Source organism: Scardinius erythrophthalmus, assembly GCF_964197995.2.
Source record: "Scardinius erythrophthalmus genome assembly, chromosome: 5".
NCBI classification, from domain to species: domain Eukaryota; kingdom Metazoa; phylum Chordata; class Actinopteri; order Cypriniformes; family Leuciscidae; genus Scardinius; species Scardinius erythrophthalmus.
The window spans coordinates 29,792,917-29,812,898 of NC_138225.1; the positions used below are offsets into that span (position 1 = coordinate 29,792,917).

Here is a 19,982-nt window from a genome sequence, read left to right on the forward strand (position 1 = left end):
CACAATGTGTAAAGTGCTTCAAACCAGTTATAATTAAAGCTGAAGTGTGTGTCACCAAATGGAGTTGTAAAAATACTAACCATTTCCTGAGCACTTCCCCTGTCTGCCATTGGTCAGTTCATACTATTGATTGAGCCAATGTTGTGGTGTCATGTTGGTTGATATTCTCCAATAAATAAAGCAATGTACTGACATCCAAACATAAGTTCAAGACAACAGGCGTATTGGTCAGCACAACGAGTTCTTTAACCTACAAATGCTCTAATTACAGTTACATAAACTGGGATACGAAAAAAAAACAAACCTATTTTTGAAAATATTACACACTTCAGCTTTTAAACATTTTCTAAACATAGCTCAATTGTTGTGTTTATGTGGTGTGTCTGGAGCCAACCATGTGACTAAAAAGACAACACTGTAGTAATTGCCTTAAATTGACATTTAACACTTTGACACTAGCTTTACAGTGACGATCCTAATAAAGAGGCCAAGATTACCCCTGTAAAATGGACAACACTCACCACATTAAACTCTTTCTGACCTCAACACTATTTTCTGCAGTCATGTGCTTTGTGGCTGTCCGATCATTTATACTTTGAGTCAATACATTCAAAAATACATTCAGCTATTTTTAGCAAGACAGCGTATAAGCATGTGATTTGTGTATGTTGAAGTACTTATGGTCAAAGTTATCAGTTATGCATATTTTGATAAAACTTCATATTTACTGGTGCTAACAGTATAATTAAAAAAGTTAAAGGTGCACAATGTGACGTTTTTTGTTCAAAATTAAAAATTGGTCTCATCATATCTGTAAATAGAGAAAAGTTGCTCCAGCTACTACGCTACAATGCATGTAGAAGTGGCATAGTTAGTCACAATGAGCGAGAAAGGTTAACATGGAGCATGCTAAATCTCATACCTCCAAAAAAAAAAACACAGAACAGAGGAGCTTCTGCTTGCTTACATAGTGTACCAAACCGAAGTACATTCATCATAAGTGAGCTCTGACCTGCGTGCGATCCGCTGCATGACCTGCGCCTCCTTCATGCGCTGCAGCTCTGACATGTAGGCCATGATGCGGGCGTTGCAGGTGAGGAGGCTCTTGGAGGCCTCCAGCGCTTGGTCCCTCTGAGAACATGCAGCCAGCAGCTTACACGCACCCTCACGCATACGGATCTCATAGTCGATCTTCTTCTGGATGTCACTGTCCTGGAAAAAAAACAGAGGCTCATGTCAGGTTTACTGCTGCCTATAGTTGTACAAATTACGATGTATAAAATGGTTCACCCAAACGGACGATAGCGGTTAATCTCATACAATAAACTGAGACATGTTGACCATAAACACTACGAAAAGTAAACGTGCAATTGGTACTTTGTCAAGAAATTTCATGATCTGAACAATAGAAATGACTGTCATCAGTGTAACCTAATATCCTCAGGGTTGTTCAGTAAGATTACACAATGTTGATTTGAATAAAACTAGTAACCACATGAACATTTTTAGGTTGCCTGCCATGTCTCTGGGGCCTTGAGATGATTTATGAGGAGTCAAACAAGACAGTCTTCAAAAGAAAAAACACGCAAGGAAAACTCAACATAAACAAACATGTCATTGCCTTTTTTCCCTGCTTCACTTTACTGATAAATACTTACAATCATGTGTGTGTATATATTTATATACAATCTTAGGCCATAAATGATCTCTATTTTAAGCCAAAATGTCCAAAGGCACAGCACAGAGGACACACTCCAGTCACATGACCTCTATAATGGACTGCTCCAGCTCGCTGTGTGTCTCCATGCAGTGAAGTATGAAATTGAATATGGGGGGTTAACAAGCTGGAAGAGATGCTCTGGCCTCTTGACTTCAGTTTAGCCTCAAACAACCAGACACCAGGACACTGAATCATTTACGCATGAATAGAGAGTGGAAAACTGTCTGGATGTGGTGCCATATCTAGCACGTGAGCTTGAGCAGTGCATCTTTTGGGGAAGATGTGAGTGAGCCGAGGCTGGATTATGCAGGGCAGGAATAAAAGAAAGAATAAGGAGGAAGATGGAAAAAAAGGAGGTGCTTAGGGAGGAAAGGAGAAAGAAAGGAGAGATGGGTGTGACTGAGGATTTCATGTGGGGGAGTATAACCTACTGTCATTCAAATTAACTCTGCAATGGGATTTAGCATTAAATCTATTGTGAAATGAATGAGGCAGAGAAAGTGAGAACAAAGCATGAGAGAGATAAAACAAGTCCATTTTAACCCTTATCGTTCATATACCTTGAAAACAAGACAAGTTTAATTTGACAGGTGAAAATGAGGCTGTGAGGGACAGATGTATTTTTTACAGTGTTTGGTTGCCTAAATGATCGATGACTGGTGAGACCATATTAAACTAACTCTACGTTCATCCATCAAGGCTTATTTTGTTTGTGTAAATCTAAAGATTTTGTCTATTCTGACAAAACAAGATAAGCAATGAAAATGCTCTGTTGGTCACTTTTCTATCTTTATATTTTTCTCAAGTGACATAATCCAGACCTTCTTATGCTTCGCCCTTCTGCCTTACAGTGGGGCTTATGTTGCCATGGCAACAGGACCCTCGTTTTGTGTGCAGATTTCAGAAGCTCATTAAGGTCTAACCAGGCCTCAATTAAGACAGCGCCTTCTTTTGGTTCCCCTTTCAAGTCAAAACCAGATTTGCTGTACAGTTTACTGCATTGGATCTAACAGAACAGCCAAAAAATGGGCTAGATGAGCGTAAAAAGCAAGAGCTCCCGTTTGTACACAGAGACAAGTACATAAACTGTAGAACAGAGCTGACCACCAACAGCATTCAAAACACTGTCAGGGGGAGAAAAAGCAGACCTGGAGAAATAAAAGAGAGATGATCTACTGATATGATGGATACGTTTAAGAAAAAGAAATCCATTAAAACTTTGCATGTGATAGTGTGGCGTCACACCAGTTTTGCTTTCAGTGTGAAAACAGCCTTTTACTGGAAACTTGCCAAATCTCAACTGGTTAGGACAGTAGTTTAACAGTAGTAAATACTCTAGTAATTATGGTATTTTGTAACAAAAATGGTAAGCGACATCATTTAAGGTCAAGCAAAACATTGTCATTAGCTATGTTTCCATCCACCTATTTTTATGAGCATTTTCATCATTCGCATAAAAAAAATGGAATGACGGAAATACATTAACCAAATCAATTCCCCGATGCGCATCAAAAAAGACACGTGACTTCGCGATGGGACGGTATTACTGTAGCAAACAGCAGACCGATCTCGTCTGAAATGCTGTTTTGGTCATTCTGATATGCCTGAGCAAAGTCTGTCGTCAAAGTGGTTCAGTATAATTGCCTCCCAGAACTGTCTTACACGACTGCGTTCCCAAACAGCAGCATCAGCCTCCGAAAGCAAGATAACTATTGCGTTTCGTCTGCGCGCTCTGAGAGGCAAGTCATTTATAATATACACAATTATTTTATATAGTGGCGTGGCTTCTCCTACTGCAGCAAATTCCATTTTTTCTAAGTGATATTTAGCATCAGTTTATCAGGAAGTGATTTTGTCCTCTTCGGCTCACTGGATGGAAACGCTGCTTCATTCGAATATGTTTTATGCGATATTCCAATTTTGCGCACAAGTTAAATTTGCAGGTTTGGATGGAAACATAGCTATTGACAGTGGGTATGTCAATTTTCAATTGATTTATGAATTAGACCAGGAAACAAGTGCTCCATATCAGATTGCCTAATAATGGATTTTGAGTTTGTGCCAAAGCATTATAAGTGATGATGGTCATCTTTGTAATATTTTGAAAAACATTATTATGTTGATTTTTATTTTGTATTGACAGACTATTATATATTATATATTACTGATTTAACTGCACTGACTATCGGATGAGGAAAAAACTGGAGCTGAATTGAGCACACACTACTGTCTTCATCTGCAAAAAAAATTGCAACATCAATACCGCTATTGAACTGAATCAACATTGATCTGACTCAGACTGAAAAACAATATTATTGTCATTAAATTTGATGAAGTTTGCATAATTAATTCTGTTACTTTCCTGTTTATTATTGTGAAGCTGCTTTGAAACAATCTGAACTGTATAAATCTCCATAAAAATAAAAGGTGACTTGACTACCCTGCAGGAAAATCCAGCATAATCCAGCATGAATTCCATGTTTATGCCGGTTAGAGCTGGTATAGTGCAAGTCTAGCTGGTGGACAAGCATTGTCATACTGTTCTCAATCACTCAAACTTCCCATTCTGGATTTTTCATTAGGGTAGATTTGATTAATGTTAATGTATGAAGAAAGGTAAAAACAAATAAATAAATAGGCCTAAAAAAATGTGTAACTGCTTGTTTTATTTGCTCACTTTCATGCCATGGTTCAATCACACACAAGCAAGGAAGCATTCAATTGCTCAAAAGATATGTTGCTAAATATATCTCTCTCAAAATGTTTTCTTAACTCTTAATTAATCGAAAAATCCTGAAAAAATGTTTCACAGTTTTCAACATTGATTCTAATAAGAAATTAGCCTGGGTAAAACCAGACCATTCTCAGTAGTAACTGAGTTATGGTCTGGCAAAGCTTCATTAATAACTAATTTCCAAAGGGGCGTCACCACGGACGTCGCTCAAATGCCTCTGGGCGCAATTGGATAGACCTAAAACCAATCAGAGCGATCGTCATCGTGTAAAGCCATATGCTGCGTCCCAATTCGCCTAAGTTACACTACGCCATAAAAGTATGTACTCTTTTTGTGAAGAAAAGGTATTTACTTTTGAATGTGTAGCAAAAAAGTAGGCAAGCTTTGGGACATACTACTTCGTCATCTTTATCGGATGGATCTGTCGCATGCATCCTGTCACGTAAACTGTCCTGTCAATCATCTTGTCACAGTTAAAATCCTCTATTAAATCTAATTTAATTTCCTACCGTTTCGGAGAGAAATGTAGTAGCACGTTCATCTGCCAGTGGGTCTTTCATGGAGACTGTCCTCATGTGTTTGCAATTTGAATATAATAATGCATTTAAAAGTTGAACGGACGACCCTCAAATGCCTCTGGGCGCAATTGGATAGACCTAAAACCAATCAGAGCGATCGTCATTGTGTAAAGCCCGCCTCAACGTTTCTGATTGGTGCCGCGATTTCGATGGATTAGAAATGGGCTTGAATGAGCTCTTTGCCAGACTACTTGCAGAGGAAATCTAAATTTGCCGGAAGTTGTCTGGGTTTTCCCAGGCTAATAAGAAATGTTTCTTGAGCAGCAAATCATAATTTTAGAATGATTTCTGAAGGATTATATGACACTGAAGACTTTTTTCAAAAAGATTACAAAAATCGTACCCACACAAACTTCTGAATGGTAGTGCAAGTACTTCAAATAAACACTTATGTTAGCACTGCAGGAATAAGTGTCTAGTAAATATACAACCACATGCCACAAAGACCCTTCAAACACATTTTCAGGGTTGCCAAGTGCCGCCTACCCTGTGACAGGTGCCAGGGCAGAGCAGCACGGCAGTGTGTTTTTGTGTGCCAGTCATCAGAGTAAGTGTGAGCGATGGTGGCGGGCTGGCAGCAGAAGATGTGAAAGAGCAAGGGAGAAAGGGAGGATCGAAGAGAAGAGGAGGGAGGAGAGTACAGCAAGCACTCTGTTTCCCGGTAATGAAGCGTGAGTGTTGAAAATGAACCCAGATGGGAATAATTGAGGGAGATGGAATCTTCAGAAAGATAGAGGACACAAGAAAGAGTGTGAAAAAACTAATGAGTCTGTAATTACAGTGACAAACGCCTTGCATGTTAATATCTGCCAGGCTTCAGAGACCCCCGAAAACCCTACAGCTACAGGACCGCCAGGAAAATGATCAGTTTATTGCTCTGAGAAGTGCAAACTACTTGGGCTTAGTAATTGCTAATAATTACACAATGAAGCTGGTCTTGTTCTCAAAGCACTCAAAACCCCCAGCAGACGCGAGACATGTATAATGTGGCGATACGACCGCAGGAGGGATATCGGAAGTACATTTTTTTCAGAGGCAGGGGACGTGAGTCATGGGAAATGACTACGGTCTTTGGAGGATAGGCTACAAGTCTTTCCCCCTGAAAATACCTTAAATAATGAATGTGAACTAATGGCTTTATAATGTCAAATGAAAGAATGTAAACAGAGGAACCAGCCACATGGAGCCAGATAATGAGATGCTGATCTAAAGCACATTAATACGCCAGTCCATGTTTGCAGCTTGATTCGCTCCAGCCCAAATGTTTAAAAAGACATTTTCACACTTGAAAAACTCATTTAAAGTTTATTTTAAACCCTTTTTTAACGTCATGCTAGGTTATTTTAGTCCATGTTAGCATTTGATACACTTAAAAGAATAGTTCATACAAAAATTCATATTTAGTCATTCCACACCTGTATGACTTACTTTCTTCTGTGGATTACAAAAGAAGATATTTCGAAGAATATTTCAAAAAATGTTGTCCATAAAACAAATGTCAGTGGCGTCCAAAACAAAATTAGACCACGTCGACTTCCACTGTATGAACAAAAAATAAAAATAATTTTTTAGGCATTTTTCAAAATATCTTCTTTTGTGTTTTTTTGGAGGGGGTTAGCATCACATTGTAGCTACATTTACATGCCCCAAATAATCCATCTTGACTGATATTTCAATCGGATTGAAAGGGGTGGTGTAAACAATCCAATCCACAGGAAAAAAAAATTAAACATGTAAATGCTTGTATCTGACTATTTTCTCAATCGGATTCAAAACTACCTTGCGCACATGCGCAGTGCCATCACATTTTATGTCTTACGAGCATGTGTATGTTAATTTACATCTTGCAAATTTGTCTTATGAACTGAATACTTGCTAAATATTTGATAATTAAAAAAAAATCTTCTGAGAAATATGTCATTAAAGGGTTAGTTCACCTAAAAATGAAAATTCTGTCAGTAATTACTCACTCTCATGTTGTTCCAACCCTGTAAGACTTTCGTTCATCTTCGGAACACAAATTAAGATATTTTTGATGAAATCTGAGAGCTGGTTCACTCCTTCATAGGCTGCTAGGTAATTGCAACTGCCGGCCCAGAAAAGTTAGACATTGTTAAAATAGTGACTACGGTGGCTTAACCTTAAGCTTATCAAGCGACGAGAATACTTTATGTGTGCAAAAACAAAAAAAATAACGACTTTATTCAACTATTCATTTTCTTCCATGTGGGCCTCTGAGGGAGTTCACGAGAGCGCCACGACACATGCGTGAGAAGATGACGCTCACGATCATTTGATGGGATTCATGGGAAAGTGTGAAAGATAAGCCATTCATTTTGCGGCATTGGTAAGGCACTTTTACGTTTTCTTGGTTTCTCACGATTCGGACATCCAGGAAATGCACACTTTAGAACCATTTTAAACACTACATTGAGACCCATCTGCATCATCTTCTCAGTTCTCACGCATGCGTCGTGGCGCTCTCCTGAACTCACGTCAGAGACCCACACAGAAAAAAATTAATAGTTGAATAAAGTCGTTATTTTTTTTTTTTTTTTTTTGCGTACAAAAAGTATTCTCGTCGCTTGATAAACTTAAGGTTGAGCCACTGTAATCACTTTTTTACGATGTCTTTACTAACTTTTCTGGGCCGACAGTTGCAATTACTTAGCAGCCTATGAAGGAGTGAGTCAGCTCTCAGATTTCATCAAAAATATCTTAATTTGTGTTACAAAGATAAACAAAAGTCTTACGGGGTTGGAACGACATTACTGAATTATTTTCATTTTTGGGTGAACTAACCCTTTAAGACAAAAATTCACGGTAGCTCCGGTGACAGAACCTCAGTGCTTTTCTCCAGTTCTTGGCACTGTGCATGCTCTGCAGTTGTGTTCAGAATAGAAGTAATGCACATTTAAACGAATATGTGAAGTGAATTGTAAAGTTTAGTTCATATAAACAGATCTTTCAGAATCTAACACTGGATTGGATTCATTGATGAAAATCAGTGCATGTAAACATACCTAATGTTCATCCAATTAGCTCTAGGCTTTACAGTGCCTCATACCCCAGAGTTAAAAACGGTGCTAACCCTCTTTTAACATTACAACTGTGAAATTCTGCTTAAGCCTGGGTTAAAAGTGGATGTAATCTCCACATTAAAACGGTGTTAAGATTAGTGTGAAAAGCCCATTAGTGTTATGAAGAGCTGACACACGTGGCAATTACCAAATTCCTTATAAAAGTAATTTTGCTAACATTTTGTCATTAGCCATTGTGAATTAATCCAGCCAACCAAATAACAATGTTAAGTTAATAGGCCCTCTGGGGTTATAGTTGCATGAAGTGACGCCTTGCAGGACATTTCTCTCTGGGATAATGCTCTTATCCGCTTGTTTGTTTTGCCTACTCTGTTTCTCACGCTGAGGCTAAATCTTAAACTTTGACCTCTCTCCTATTACCAGCAAAGATATCAAAAAACGGATCCTCAAGTCTCAGATAGCCAGAGCTCACACTGTTGCAACATGAAAGAAAGTGCACCTTGCTAATGTATGTTAGCAATTAGTTGCACTGAAGTGTCATTTATAATGAGGAACTCTTTGTCAACAGTAATTATATAAAAGTTTCCTTTGGTAAATTAACTTTTTAGATCACTTTAGACAACCATATATACACTTTCTGATGAAGCCGGTTGACCAAAGAAGTCAAAGTTTACATCTCAGAGGATATTTTGCTCTTCTCAAAGGATTTAAATGCTGTGAAGTCATTTCCTGTCATGAAAACTTGGCTGCAGTCATCTGTGTGAAGCTCTCCTGACTGACAGCAGCAGCTGTAACTCCTGAACTGCAAGGCTAAAGAGAAATATGAAATCGAATCTTCTGGGCTACACTGACCAACTTAAAGCACAGTATGACCTGGATCACTTTTGCTTACAGCTGCTTAAATAGGTGTGAACATAAGAATCACTGGAAAATGGCTAACTATGTTAACCACAGACCTGAAAAAACACAGGAAATGATCACCTTTAGCACTAAGGGAGATTATAGAGTAAGTGAAAAGAGTGGTATTATATTCTTCAGCTACTTTAACAATTTGCTTTTCACTAAAAGTCAAAAGTTCGCACCACACTAATTAATGTGCTCTTCTGCATTTCCGAACCTTGACTTTCTCACACAGTAGAGAGAAAATATGGTGACACCCAAAGGCAAAACAGCAATTGAAAAGGCCAAATCACTGACCACACCCACAGACACACTGGATTTCACTGACCGAGGCCAGTCAGCCTCCAATCAGTCAACCACAAATATGCACCCGCCTTCCCCATCCGTTCCACCCAATCTCAGCTCTCCTCTTTTTGTTCTTGTAGTTCAAGCCAGCGTTGTGGACAGTATTGGACTTTCCCATTGATAGTTGATACGGGTGTAGATGTAGAGAAATGAGCTTGGGAAGGAGACACGTGGGGTTGGAAGGGACAAAAAGGGACACTGGTGACTGAGTAAAGTTTTGGTGATTCAGTTTTTTGCAGGGCAAAAGGCAAATCCTTCTGCATAAGCAAAGATATTCAGTTACATAAAAGATAAGTCTTACTAACAACAAGTCGAGACTCGAGACTTAAGCTTACAATAGATGACATACTGTAAGCGTATCCAGATATCTAGCTAGCCTTCCAAACCAGTATTATCCATACAGACCATTTATAATATCTCTGTTTTGTTATCATAATTACATTTTACATGTAATGCTTTTATGTTACTGTGTAATTCATGAAAAACAAACTATTTATATTAATTAAAAATATAAATAGTATTAATACACTATTTTATCGTCTTCGCCAAATAATTTTTAGTAATAGTCTAAAAATAGTCACTGTTTTGTTATTTAAAATATATTAACATATTTTAATGATTTTATGTTATTGTGTAACTAATTCTTAATATATATCAACACCACTACCATTCAAAAAATTCAAAGACACAATACATAATGAAAGTAAAGACTTTGAAAATGTTACAAAAGATTTCTGATCAAAAATCAGTAATATTGTGTAGCATGATCACAGTTAAAACTATTACTGATTTTTTATAAAAAATTCTGCCTTGCTGAGCATAAGAGAGTTTTCAAAACATTAACATTAATTTCAAAACAATTTTGGAACAGTACATATAAAATTTCAAAAATAGCAATGTGATCAAAATGCATGTAGTAGCTATAGTATACTCCCTCAAAATAACCCTAATTTTCTTCATTTACAACAGGAAAACAAGCTCTAAAAATCTTCAGATAAACACCTAGTGACTATTGACACAAATAATCCACTCTAGAGGTTGAAGAGTCAAATTTCTATGGTTTGGATTTCCCGGCAAAGCTGCTATGGGCAGGGTTCAGTTGACCTGCGTGAACCCTTTCATCCAGTTCAGAATGCTACCTAAATACTTAAGAAACACAGCCAGAGGAAGCTCAATCACTTGCAATGACTCGAAGGAAAATAACAGCTTCAACAGGCCAGTTGTACTCCAGACACACAGTTTTCACCCTGTTAGCACTGTGCAGGCCAAAATGGAATCCTATTTAAGCTGCACAGCAATACACAAGTCTCATTATTAGCACACAATGGGCCATTTGAGATGGTGTTGTGTATGTGTGTGTGAGGGCCGTCTAAAATGCACAGTGTGTGACTATTGCTCTCCAGCCAGCTGTTCCCACACAAAGGCGAGAAACCTTCCAGCACAGCTGGTTTTGGACAACTGAAAAAGGGTGTGTGTAAATGTGTGTTTGGGAAAGAGAGGTGTCTGTGTGTGTTGGAGAGAGTTGCACAGGCTGAGACAGAAAAAAGAAGGGGTGTGAGCATACATGTGCATGCTTGAGCTGTGAACTTTGACAATACACAGCCCACATCTGTGATGGAAAATATATTTTTTAAATTGTGTAGGTGTGTGTGTGTGTGCTATCTGGGAATCAGCACCAGCAACGGCAGATGCGTGTGTTTTGAGCCTATGGTATAACCTCACTTAACCTGCTTATGCAAAGCCAAAGAATCACAACTTGACTTATAGATCTTGTCTTAACCAGAATCAGTAATGTTTTACGCATATTCTGATGAGTAAAAAGTCTGTTTGTAATTGTCTAAATGAAATGAACGGCTTTATGTAATCAGAGAATCATTGAAATTAGTTTGTTCTTTATGAAATGAATGGAGTTGAATTAGAAAAACCTTCATCTTAACATCAATCAGCAATATGACAAAATTGCAAGCAATACTGATAATCCGTAATCACAGATTTTATTCTAATAAGGTTATCACTTATTTTGACTAGTGATCGACTGATATTGATTTTTTTATAACCGATACCGATTATTTTCATGTTTATGTGTCCGATAACCGATATGCAGAACCGATATTTATTTACTGTTATACTTCTGTTTTTGACACAATTATTACAACACAAATGAACTGAACAAACCATTTTATTTATAACAATCACTCCCTCCTTGCATACAAAAAACACTTTATATACACAAATAAATAGAGGGGTCTGAGTCCAAAAAATAAAGTGCACTGTTACTAAGTGTCTTTGTTTAAAAATAAAAGCTTTGATGAGGTAATTATTCTAACATATTGGGGGGGGGGGGGGAATCTAAATTACCTGAATTTTTTTTTTGCACAGCTATTTTAGTAGTGTAACTTAATACTCCCAGTTAAGCAGAACTAGGTTGTAGTGTAGAAAACATCAGCAGCAACAATGTTAACAATAGGCTAAATATATGTTAAAAGTCTAATGTTTTCATATGGAGAAAATAATTGACAGGGGAGTCATATCACCTTTGCAGAAATGTAATTCATTTTAAACAGTTTTAGAAGGTTTATGTGCCGTTTAATAGGTTTAAAGAGTGAGGAATTATTCACTGGGTAATATTAATTCACTTAATAATATTAGCTGGAATGTAACATTGTCAGGAAAGTAACAAACAAAACAGCATATTTGCATTTTCCAACTAGTATGTTAATTATTAATAATGTTTTTGTCGGTCTAGATCATGAAATGCTTTCTGACAAAGTGCTGTTTATATGCATTTACACAGAACTAACTCAACCGCGATCGCGCGTGGAGATAATAAATAATTAATTTCCACAGAGCGGTATTTATTTAGTTTTGTATTAGCGAAATAATGGTTATGTAGTAAATGATAATATAATCTAGGGTGTTTAAACAAGATAATCTTGTCAAAAGTTTCATTCAGTGGCCGCGCTTAAGCATTCCTGATCATCAACCCAGTGAGTGCTCAGCAATCCGATATTACAAAACCGATACCCGATTATGGGAAAATGCTTAAATATCGGGAAAAATATCGGTAAACCGATACATCGGTCGATCACTAATTTTGACCAATGCATTCCCATGACTTTTCCATCCCTTTTTTTTTGTGGTAATACTGATGTTCAAAAATCATTCTGATTCAGACTGATTCTCTAAAAATTCTTCAAATCATTTTGTAAACGGATTTATAGTAACAAAAAAAAGAACGAAAAAAAAAAATCTCATTGAACATCAGGATCATACATTTCAAGCAAGTTTTACTCTACAAAGCTCTCTACACAAGAGTAACATTTTAGATCTCAGCATAACTAAAAAAATATATATTCACAACAAACATTTCCCCAATAATTAAAACTGTATTCATTTCTAAGACTTTTCCAGGCCTGGAAATAAATATTTTGACCCTCCCTAATATTTCTAGTATATCCATGACCGTAATAATTAGAATGCATTAATTATAGTAGATAAAACATACAACTTAAACCATTAGCCATGGAACCATACACTCTGGTTTAACCACTGACATGAATCGAATGGATTTGCTCAGTATTCACTCTGTATATTGTACAAAAACATGGGCAAACCATCCACAGGCACACAGATTCTCTCCAGGGATCCTCCATTTGCAACAGCCACTGATCCTCTCTCCACACCCAAACACAGCATGTTCACCTCAGGCCTGACACTCGCTGCCCTTCTCCAGTCAGGTAACGTCCCGGCTCTAGAGATCCCTGCTAAACCCCTTACAGGCTCAGTTTCTGGGCTAGTGGAGGTAAAAGGTGTGTGGGGGGTCTGCATGCTTCAGTGACACACTTAGGGCTGATCTATATTCCCTTATGGCAGTTAATCTCAGACTTTGATGCTGTTGAAGGCCGTGTGTGGTACTGGTCTCTAATCAGCTCAAGCCAGCTAATTGGCATTAAGCACCTCTGGCTGCTCTAAGTATAGAGCCGTAATAAAAAGTGGAAGCAGTGACCTTGGAGGACCAGTTTAGGTATATCAGGTTTACACCAGATAAACACTAATGTAGATGCGTTTAGCTACAGTATACACACTGTGTATTCAAACTGAATTTTATTACAATATGTACAATATTCTACACTTCTGCATAGGGCTGGGCGGTATATCGAGTTTGTACGATATATCGATATATTTTTTTGAAACGATATGGAATGAGGCAATACCGTTTATATCGATACAGTAGTTTGATACGAGCACATGTGAAAAACGCGGAAGACGCAGTGTGAGCTGCCGCAGTGAAAGTACATAGTACAATTTGTCCTAAACATGACACAAGCTTATATTAAGGGCTTCAAAATAACTGGTAAGATATAGTTAACAAGTTTAAAGCAGCTTGCCCTGTCAGATGCTTACTGACAGATACTGTTGCTGACTGACAGATAAATACTTGCGCTGTTTAATGCGTTTGAGATGTGTTGCTTTCCTCAGTGCTTAACTTACATTTCACAGGTATATTCTCCATCTGTAAATGTTAGAAAGTCAAACAAATATGCCCATTTCACTGTCAGGAGAGGACGAGCTTCTGCAATTGAATCTCCGCTAATATTCAAGCTTCCGTGAATGAGCGACGCCGCGCGCATGCGCGCCAAACAGACGGAGCACAATAGAATAGTAGCGCAATAATTCTGACTAAAATATACATATTGCTAAAATATTTGTTGTTGGAAACAATAAATATGCCATATGGGGAATTTTAAACCTACAAGTATATTTTTATGAAAGTGACCATTATAACGGGGTAATCAAACGCAGGCTAATAGTTTAAGTTCTTTTGTTTTTATTTTCATTTTTAGTTTAGCCTTTAGTCAATTTAAAAACAAAAGCATTATTTTTGTTAGAATGTAATGTGATTTTAACCACCTTTTTGCACATAATATATTGCATAGCCTACATTACATTCACTATATTTGTTTCCATATCCTCCAATATCAACATTGTTTGTAGGATATCATTGGGCAGGATGAAAATGGCATGTTATTTAAATAAATACAGATTTTCTTTATCCAAATGGAAAAATGTAGAAAGTACCGAGATATATATCGTATATCGCCATTTAACCCAAAAATACCGAGATATGATTTTTTGGCCATATCGCCCAGCCCTACTTCTGCATTACTTTACAAGTCACGACTTGCCAGGAGAAAAAAAAGTCACTTTTCACTGATCCTTAAGGGGCGGTCACACTACAACTTTCATTCCATTGACTTCCATTCATACGCATGCAAATTTTCTGGCTTTAGACGTAAACAGTCTATTTCGCTACTGTACCTTTAAGACTTCTTTATGTAACCCATATCTGTTATGGCTGTAAAGTTTGCACAGTTTATTAACTGAATACTAAATAGGTGTTGATATTGATGATAGGTGCTCATGGTTCAGAAATCAATACCATGATTATTTCTGAACTATACATTTTCCATAAATGTGGACTGTGTGGACTAGAAAGAGTTCTTTGTGTTGTGAATGACTATACGTATACATACACTGAACTCTTATTTAAAAATAGCAAGTAAAATCTTGTTTTGTTCTTGTTCCATGACGTCCCCTTTAAATGTCAGCTCTTGCCGTGGCGTGAATGTACTGCATTAAAATGCAACAGAGCTCAGCTTTTATTCTCCTTCACACTGTTTTGACTTTGATGAATGCCTGAGATGCATGATTGAAGATGTGATTCTGTATGACTTGACCTCACTTTCCGTTACATTAACTATGCATGTAGCAGCTTTTGGTAGATAAAGGTACGTATGCAGCTATTAGATCATAGTGTTTACAACATAGATGTAGAAGGCAATCCAGATCATAATAACTGACAAACAGATTTACTATAGGTGGTGCACTAAGATGATCTAATTTACTGACCCAACCAAGAGGTCACATTTGGCTGGTTAGCATGACCCTGTTTACGCCTGCTTTAAGACTGCACACTCTGTGGGTATTTTTCTCCATTGAGTAAGGGATAGTCACATGACATTTACAGCTCAGCTGATTGGCTCAAAAACAAATATGCCCAGAACTGAACACCCATAAGCAAAAGACAGCAGATTTCAAATCGCGTAGTTCCAGATTATTGCTGCTACATTTTTCCAGATATTATAGACATCCTTGGACCTCCAAAATGACCAACAAACTTAATGTATGGCTCCACAAATCAGCAGTGCCAGGAGTTTATTGCTGTAATCACCTTAAACCACCCCCCCGCCCCCTCTCTCTGTGTGTGCTTTTTCGTTGAACATTTTCTCAGACTGTGTGCAACTGAGCTGTTGTGCCTCATTAAGATCAAGTGTGAGAGTAAGGGTGTGTGTGCACATAGAGAGCTTGAACAGCAGAAAGACCCCCTGTAGAATCAACATCAGTCTGCTTTGTACACTCACAGTTGCTGCTCTTTGCGGCTAAAAGAGAAGTTCAAGCTTCAACTCATTCACTAAGATAATGCAATTTTGCATTTGATGCAAGTGTTGTAACAAAGCAGTGAAGCCCTTTGTTATGGTTTTCCCAATACACTATCACTATTGACTCATTAATTAATGCATAAACGCAGCTGTGTGACTGGTGTACCTTATGACAGAGCTCTTCATTAGCATGTCTATTAAAGTGCAGGTCTGCAGGCAGGATTAACTGCTCTGACCCTGCTGAGCACACAAACTCAGCTGGCATGAGGCCACCTGACCAGAGAAAGATGGATGACTTTTCAAGAAGTGGATACAGGGTTCACACTCCTGCTAATGGTGGCTAAACATGTTCGTAAGTTTGGGGTCAATAATATTTTTAAGTCTCTTAAACTCCCCCTTTGGTGAAAATCAAGCTTTTAATGTTGTTTATATGTCTATGTGGTGTTTTTTTAATATGCTTTAAGACAAACCATGCACAAATGCATAAGTCAAAAATTATTAGTATTTTCTCCTTAAAACTGCAGTGAACCAAAGACAGTCTCAAAAACGCGGTTTGAAATCGCTGGTGTTTCTGATGTCACGAAATACCTTGTAAACTCAACGAGTGGATCTCTGAGCTGGTCTGAGTGAGTGGAGGCGGGGCTAATTTTCATTTTCATAGAACTGCATACTAAATGAGGTAAGGGTGTAGAGTTACATTTAAGCTATTTTCAAGGAAAATACGTTTAAATATGTCATTTTGGTGATTAAAGATGAGTTTTAAGGGATAAAATTATTGACTACTGCCGGACTATAAGGCTATAAAAATCTGCGCTTAAACACACCAAAAGGACTACAGGCGACTGTCAACTAGCATGTGTGTTCTGCACTTGAGTGTAAAATAACTGTCTATATCAGCAGGAATAATTTTTTTAGGATTGCAAATATACACCGCTTGTCTACCATTTTGAATATAAATCATGCGGATCACTTTCTTCATTCCAGGCGGCTCATGTTATGAAAATAAATACGCATTGGATTTGGAATGCTCAGGTAAGATGACAAAATTAGAACAGCCCTCTGCCTGTGCTGTCTTGACTTCTTCGCCATCTTTCATTTTTCGCTTTTATTCGCTAAGCTGACTTCGCGATAATAAGCTGAACAGCCAATCAGAGTTCTCTCTCTCTCACCAACTGCAAGGGACGCCGGTGGAAGCTGATGGACACCAATTTCTACTATTTTACTCCGACTAGTGGCTTGGTGAGTCAGGGCCTTTATTCTCACCATGGCTACATTTATTATTTATATTTATAGGCTGCATTTATTATTAATTAAAAATTACAGTAAAAACAGTAATATTCTAAAATATTATTACTATTTTAATAGATTTATTCCTGTGATAGTGAAGTTGACTTGCAGCCTGTCACATGATCCTTCAGAAATCATTCTAATATGCTGATTTGTTGTAGACAAATTTGTAGACAAGAGTATTAAGTATTATTTATAAGTATTATACATTTGTTGTAGACAAGAGTATTCATTTCTTTTAAAGGTGAACTATGCAGGGCTTTTTTTAGCTTAATTTACCTTAACTGAACAGCTTCGGAGTCATTGGAATGGTTATATGACTTTTTTCAGGTTGAATGGTGGTCTTCTTGCACCCCCCTAGCGTCAGGAAGTGCACAAACAAATGCACATGACCAGAGGGAGAATATGGGAGGGGGGAGAGTCGCCAACGAGTTTTGACGACAGTGTTGTCAAATATCTATTCCGAAGCTGTAGGGGGAGCTCTATAGAGAAACCCATGAGCAAAAAGCGAGAAAACAGCAAAGAAATTGCCAAAACTGCATAGCACTGCTTTAAAAGAAAATAATCTTACTGAGCCCAAACTTCTAAGCGGTAACAACCAACCAATGACCAGCTCATTCATAAGAACTTTTATGAATGTTATGAACATCAAACTTAAGCACGAGTCATTCAAAATCCTCAATGACATGCACTAAATCCTCTTTAGCACATAAAGCATTGTCCTGTCATTCACTTACTGTATGATTATGGGAGGCCCTGCTCAAACTGACCTGGGCAGGATAGGTGGACCATGAGAAGAAATCTGCAGATTTCTGCAGTTTTTTGTTTCCTCCTCTAATCTTTAGTTTTACTTGGAAGATGATTGCAAAGAGGAGAGTATGCATAAGCAATCATCAGGGAGTGAGCGAACGAGAGAGGCCATTAGTCAACCAGCTCAGAGCTGAATGAAAATTCAAGCACAGCATCATTTTATCATTCTGAGGGCTAGTGTGCAGAAAAAAAAACCCGGTTTCAGAATTGCTCGCTTGCTCCCTCCCTCCCATCTGTTGCCTTTCCCTTATCTTCTCCGTCTGTTTATGTTCTAGAAGTATGGACGAGCAGTTACTGTAAAACTACACTAATATAAGTAATCAATAAAGAGTCTGTGTGCAGCTTGTGTGCTGTTTTCAGGAATGTTGTTCTAGTGCATTTTTAATGCACCTTGCATGAGTAAATAAGACATTCTATGTACAATCCACATACCTTTGAGGGTGCACTTTATTACGCAAGCCAATATGGCAGCCGTCTCAGACACCTAATGGTGTGGCTGCAGAATCATGCAAAACAAACATTTTCTTATCAATGACACTCTCAGCCCTGATTAAATATTCAGTGATCGAAAATGTCCAATAACACTTTCCAGTTATCGAGACCGGAAGACAGAGTAGTATTCAGGTCAAATGATCTCAACATGGCGGCCCCCATGCAACTTATGTGAGAGTACATCATTTTAAACATCCATCCATGTTCCAAACCGCTAGTCTTATGTAGGGTTGTGGGGATGCTTGAGCCCAAAAATACCTTTAATTTACGTTTAAAACTTTTCTAACGATGGAACAAAAAACACACATTTAAAAATCTTAGCAATAGCAAATATAGATTTAATCAATTTCTGTTCACACACAATCTGGAAATGACAGCATTAGACGGATGGAGAGGCAACCGATTTCTTACACATACACAAATAGACAGACTTGCATTTCTCTGAGATCTTTCTCACGCACGCCGAGAGCAACTCACAGCAGGACTGGGAAAGTTTGAAAACAGGAAAAAGGAGGAAATAATAAAACTGGGACAAAACAGAGAAAGATGGAAGCAAATCAAACAAACTGAAAAAGGGGAGTGATGGAAACAGAAAATGCCATTAAGGCCATTGAAGGGATACTAAATTTATCAAGTTGGAAAAAAAAACAGGGTAAGTGTGAGGGGGGAAATGAAGGAATTATTTTAAGACATATAGTGCATCTGCACCAGTTCTGTCTGTTAAGATGTGCTCTAGTAACACACATATAGTTTTAGTAGGTCAAAAACATCCAGGCATACACAGAGAACAGCATGAAAAAATAGCAAAAATGCTGGTCTCAGTGTAGTCTGTGTGTTCTCCTTCTCCAAATAAAAGTTTGAGAACCACTGACTTACAGTGAAGAGCACCTGCCGATAGTGCTTAGCCTATTTGCTTGCCCAGTCTGCATTGTTTTAGCACCCGATTCACTACCGGAGTTATGCAAATCGGACAGAGGCACAAAATCCCCCTCTCATTGCTAGATTGTGGACAATCGTGATCTTGCATATATTGCTGAGACTGCAGATTAATGTTTTTATGCGGTTTAAAATGCAGAAAAAGTGCTTGTCTGGTCAATTATCTTCTGATTATCATTTGATCACTGACCTCTGCCATAATCATGTGAATAGAAAATGTACTCAAAACCATCTTTTAAATAAAATTAGCAGAGCATTAACAAATAAAATTATTTTTTGTGAATAAGGCAGTTGCTAAGATTCTTACAAGTTCTTAGAGTGTTGCTAAGTGGTTGCTTATTGTCCCAGATCAAAACAGGCTAACCCCCAAATATCTTTGCTATTCTGGTCTATAGATATAGCTCAGATTCTCTTGCAAGGAAAATTTATGAGGCGAGTTTAGGCCAGTTTTACTGGCTGGAAAATGAAAATTGTTCAATTACTTATTAAATAACAGCACACTTCTCATAAACAATCAAAAAAGGCAACGCAAACGCAGCACAAGCCGTAATTTGTCCACTAAACAACCCCTGTTAGAATAGAAGACAGTACAGTTAGCAACACTAAATCAATTTCATCTATTGAAACTTAATTTTTCTGTTAATTTTTTTTAAAACAAGCAGCATTGTCATCATTACAACAGAAGTGCCAGAGGAAATA

The 19,982-nt window shown here is 37.7% G+C and overlaps 1 protein-coding gene across 3 annotated transcripts in view; it reads right to left on the reverse strand.

The window, feature by feature from the left end:
• Positions 1 to 19,982, reverse strand: part of rtkna (rhotekin a) — a 75,973-nt gene that overhangs the window by 13,704 nt on the left and 42,287 nt on the right. For all 3 annotated transcript variants that reach the window (XM_081365309.1, XM_081365308.1, XM_081365310.1), the window contains exon 2: positions 1,013 to 1,212. In XM_081365309.1, coding sequence (XP_081221435.1) covers positions 1,013 to 1,212 — 200 coding nt within the window. The remainder of the gene's footprint in view (positions 1 to 1,012; positions 1,213 to 19,982) is intronic.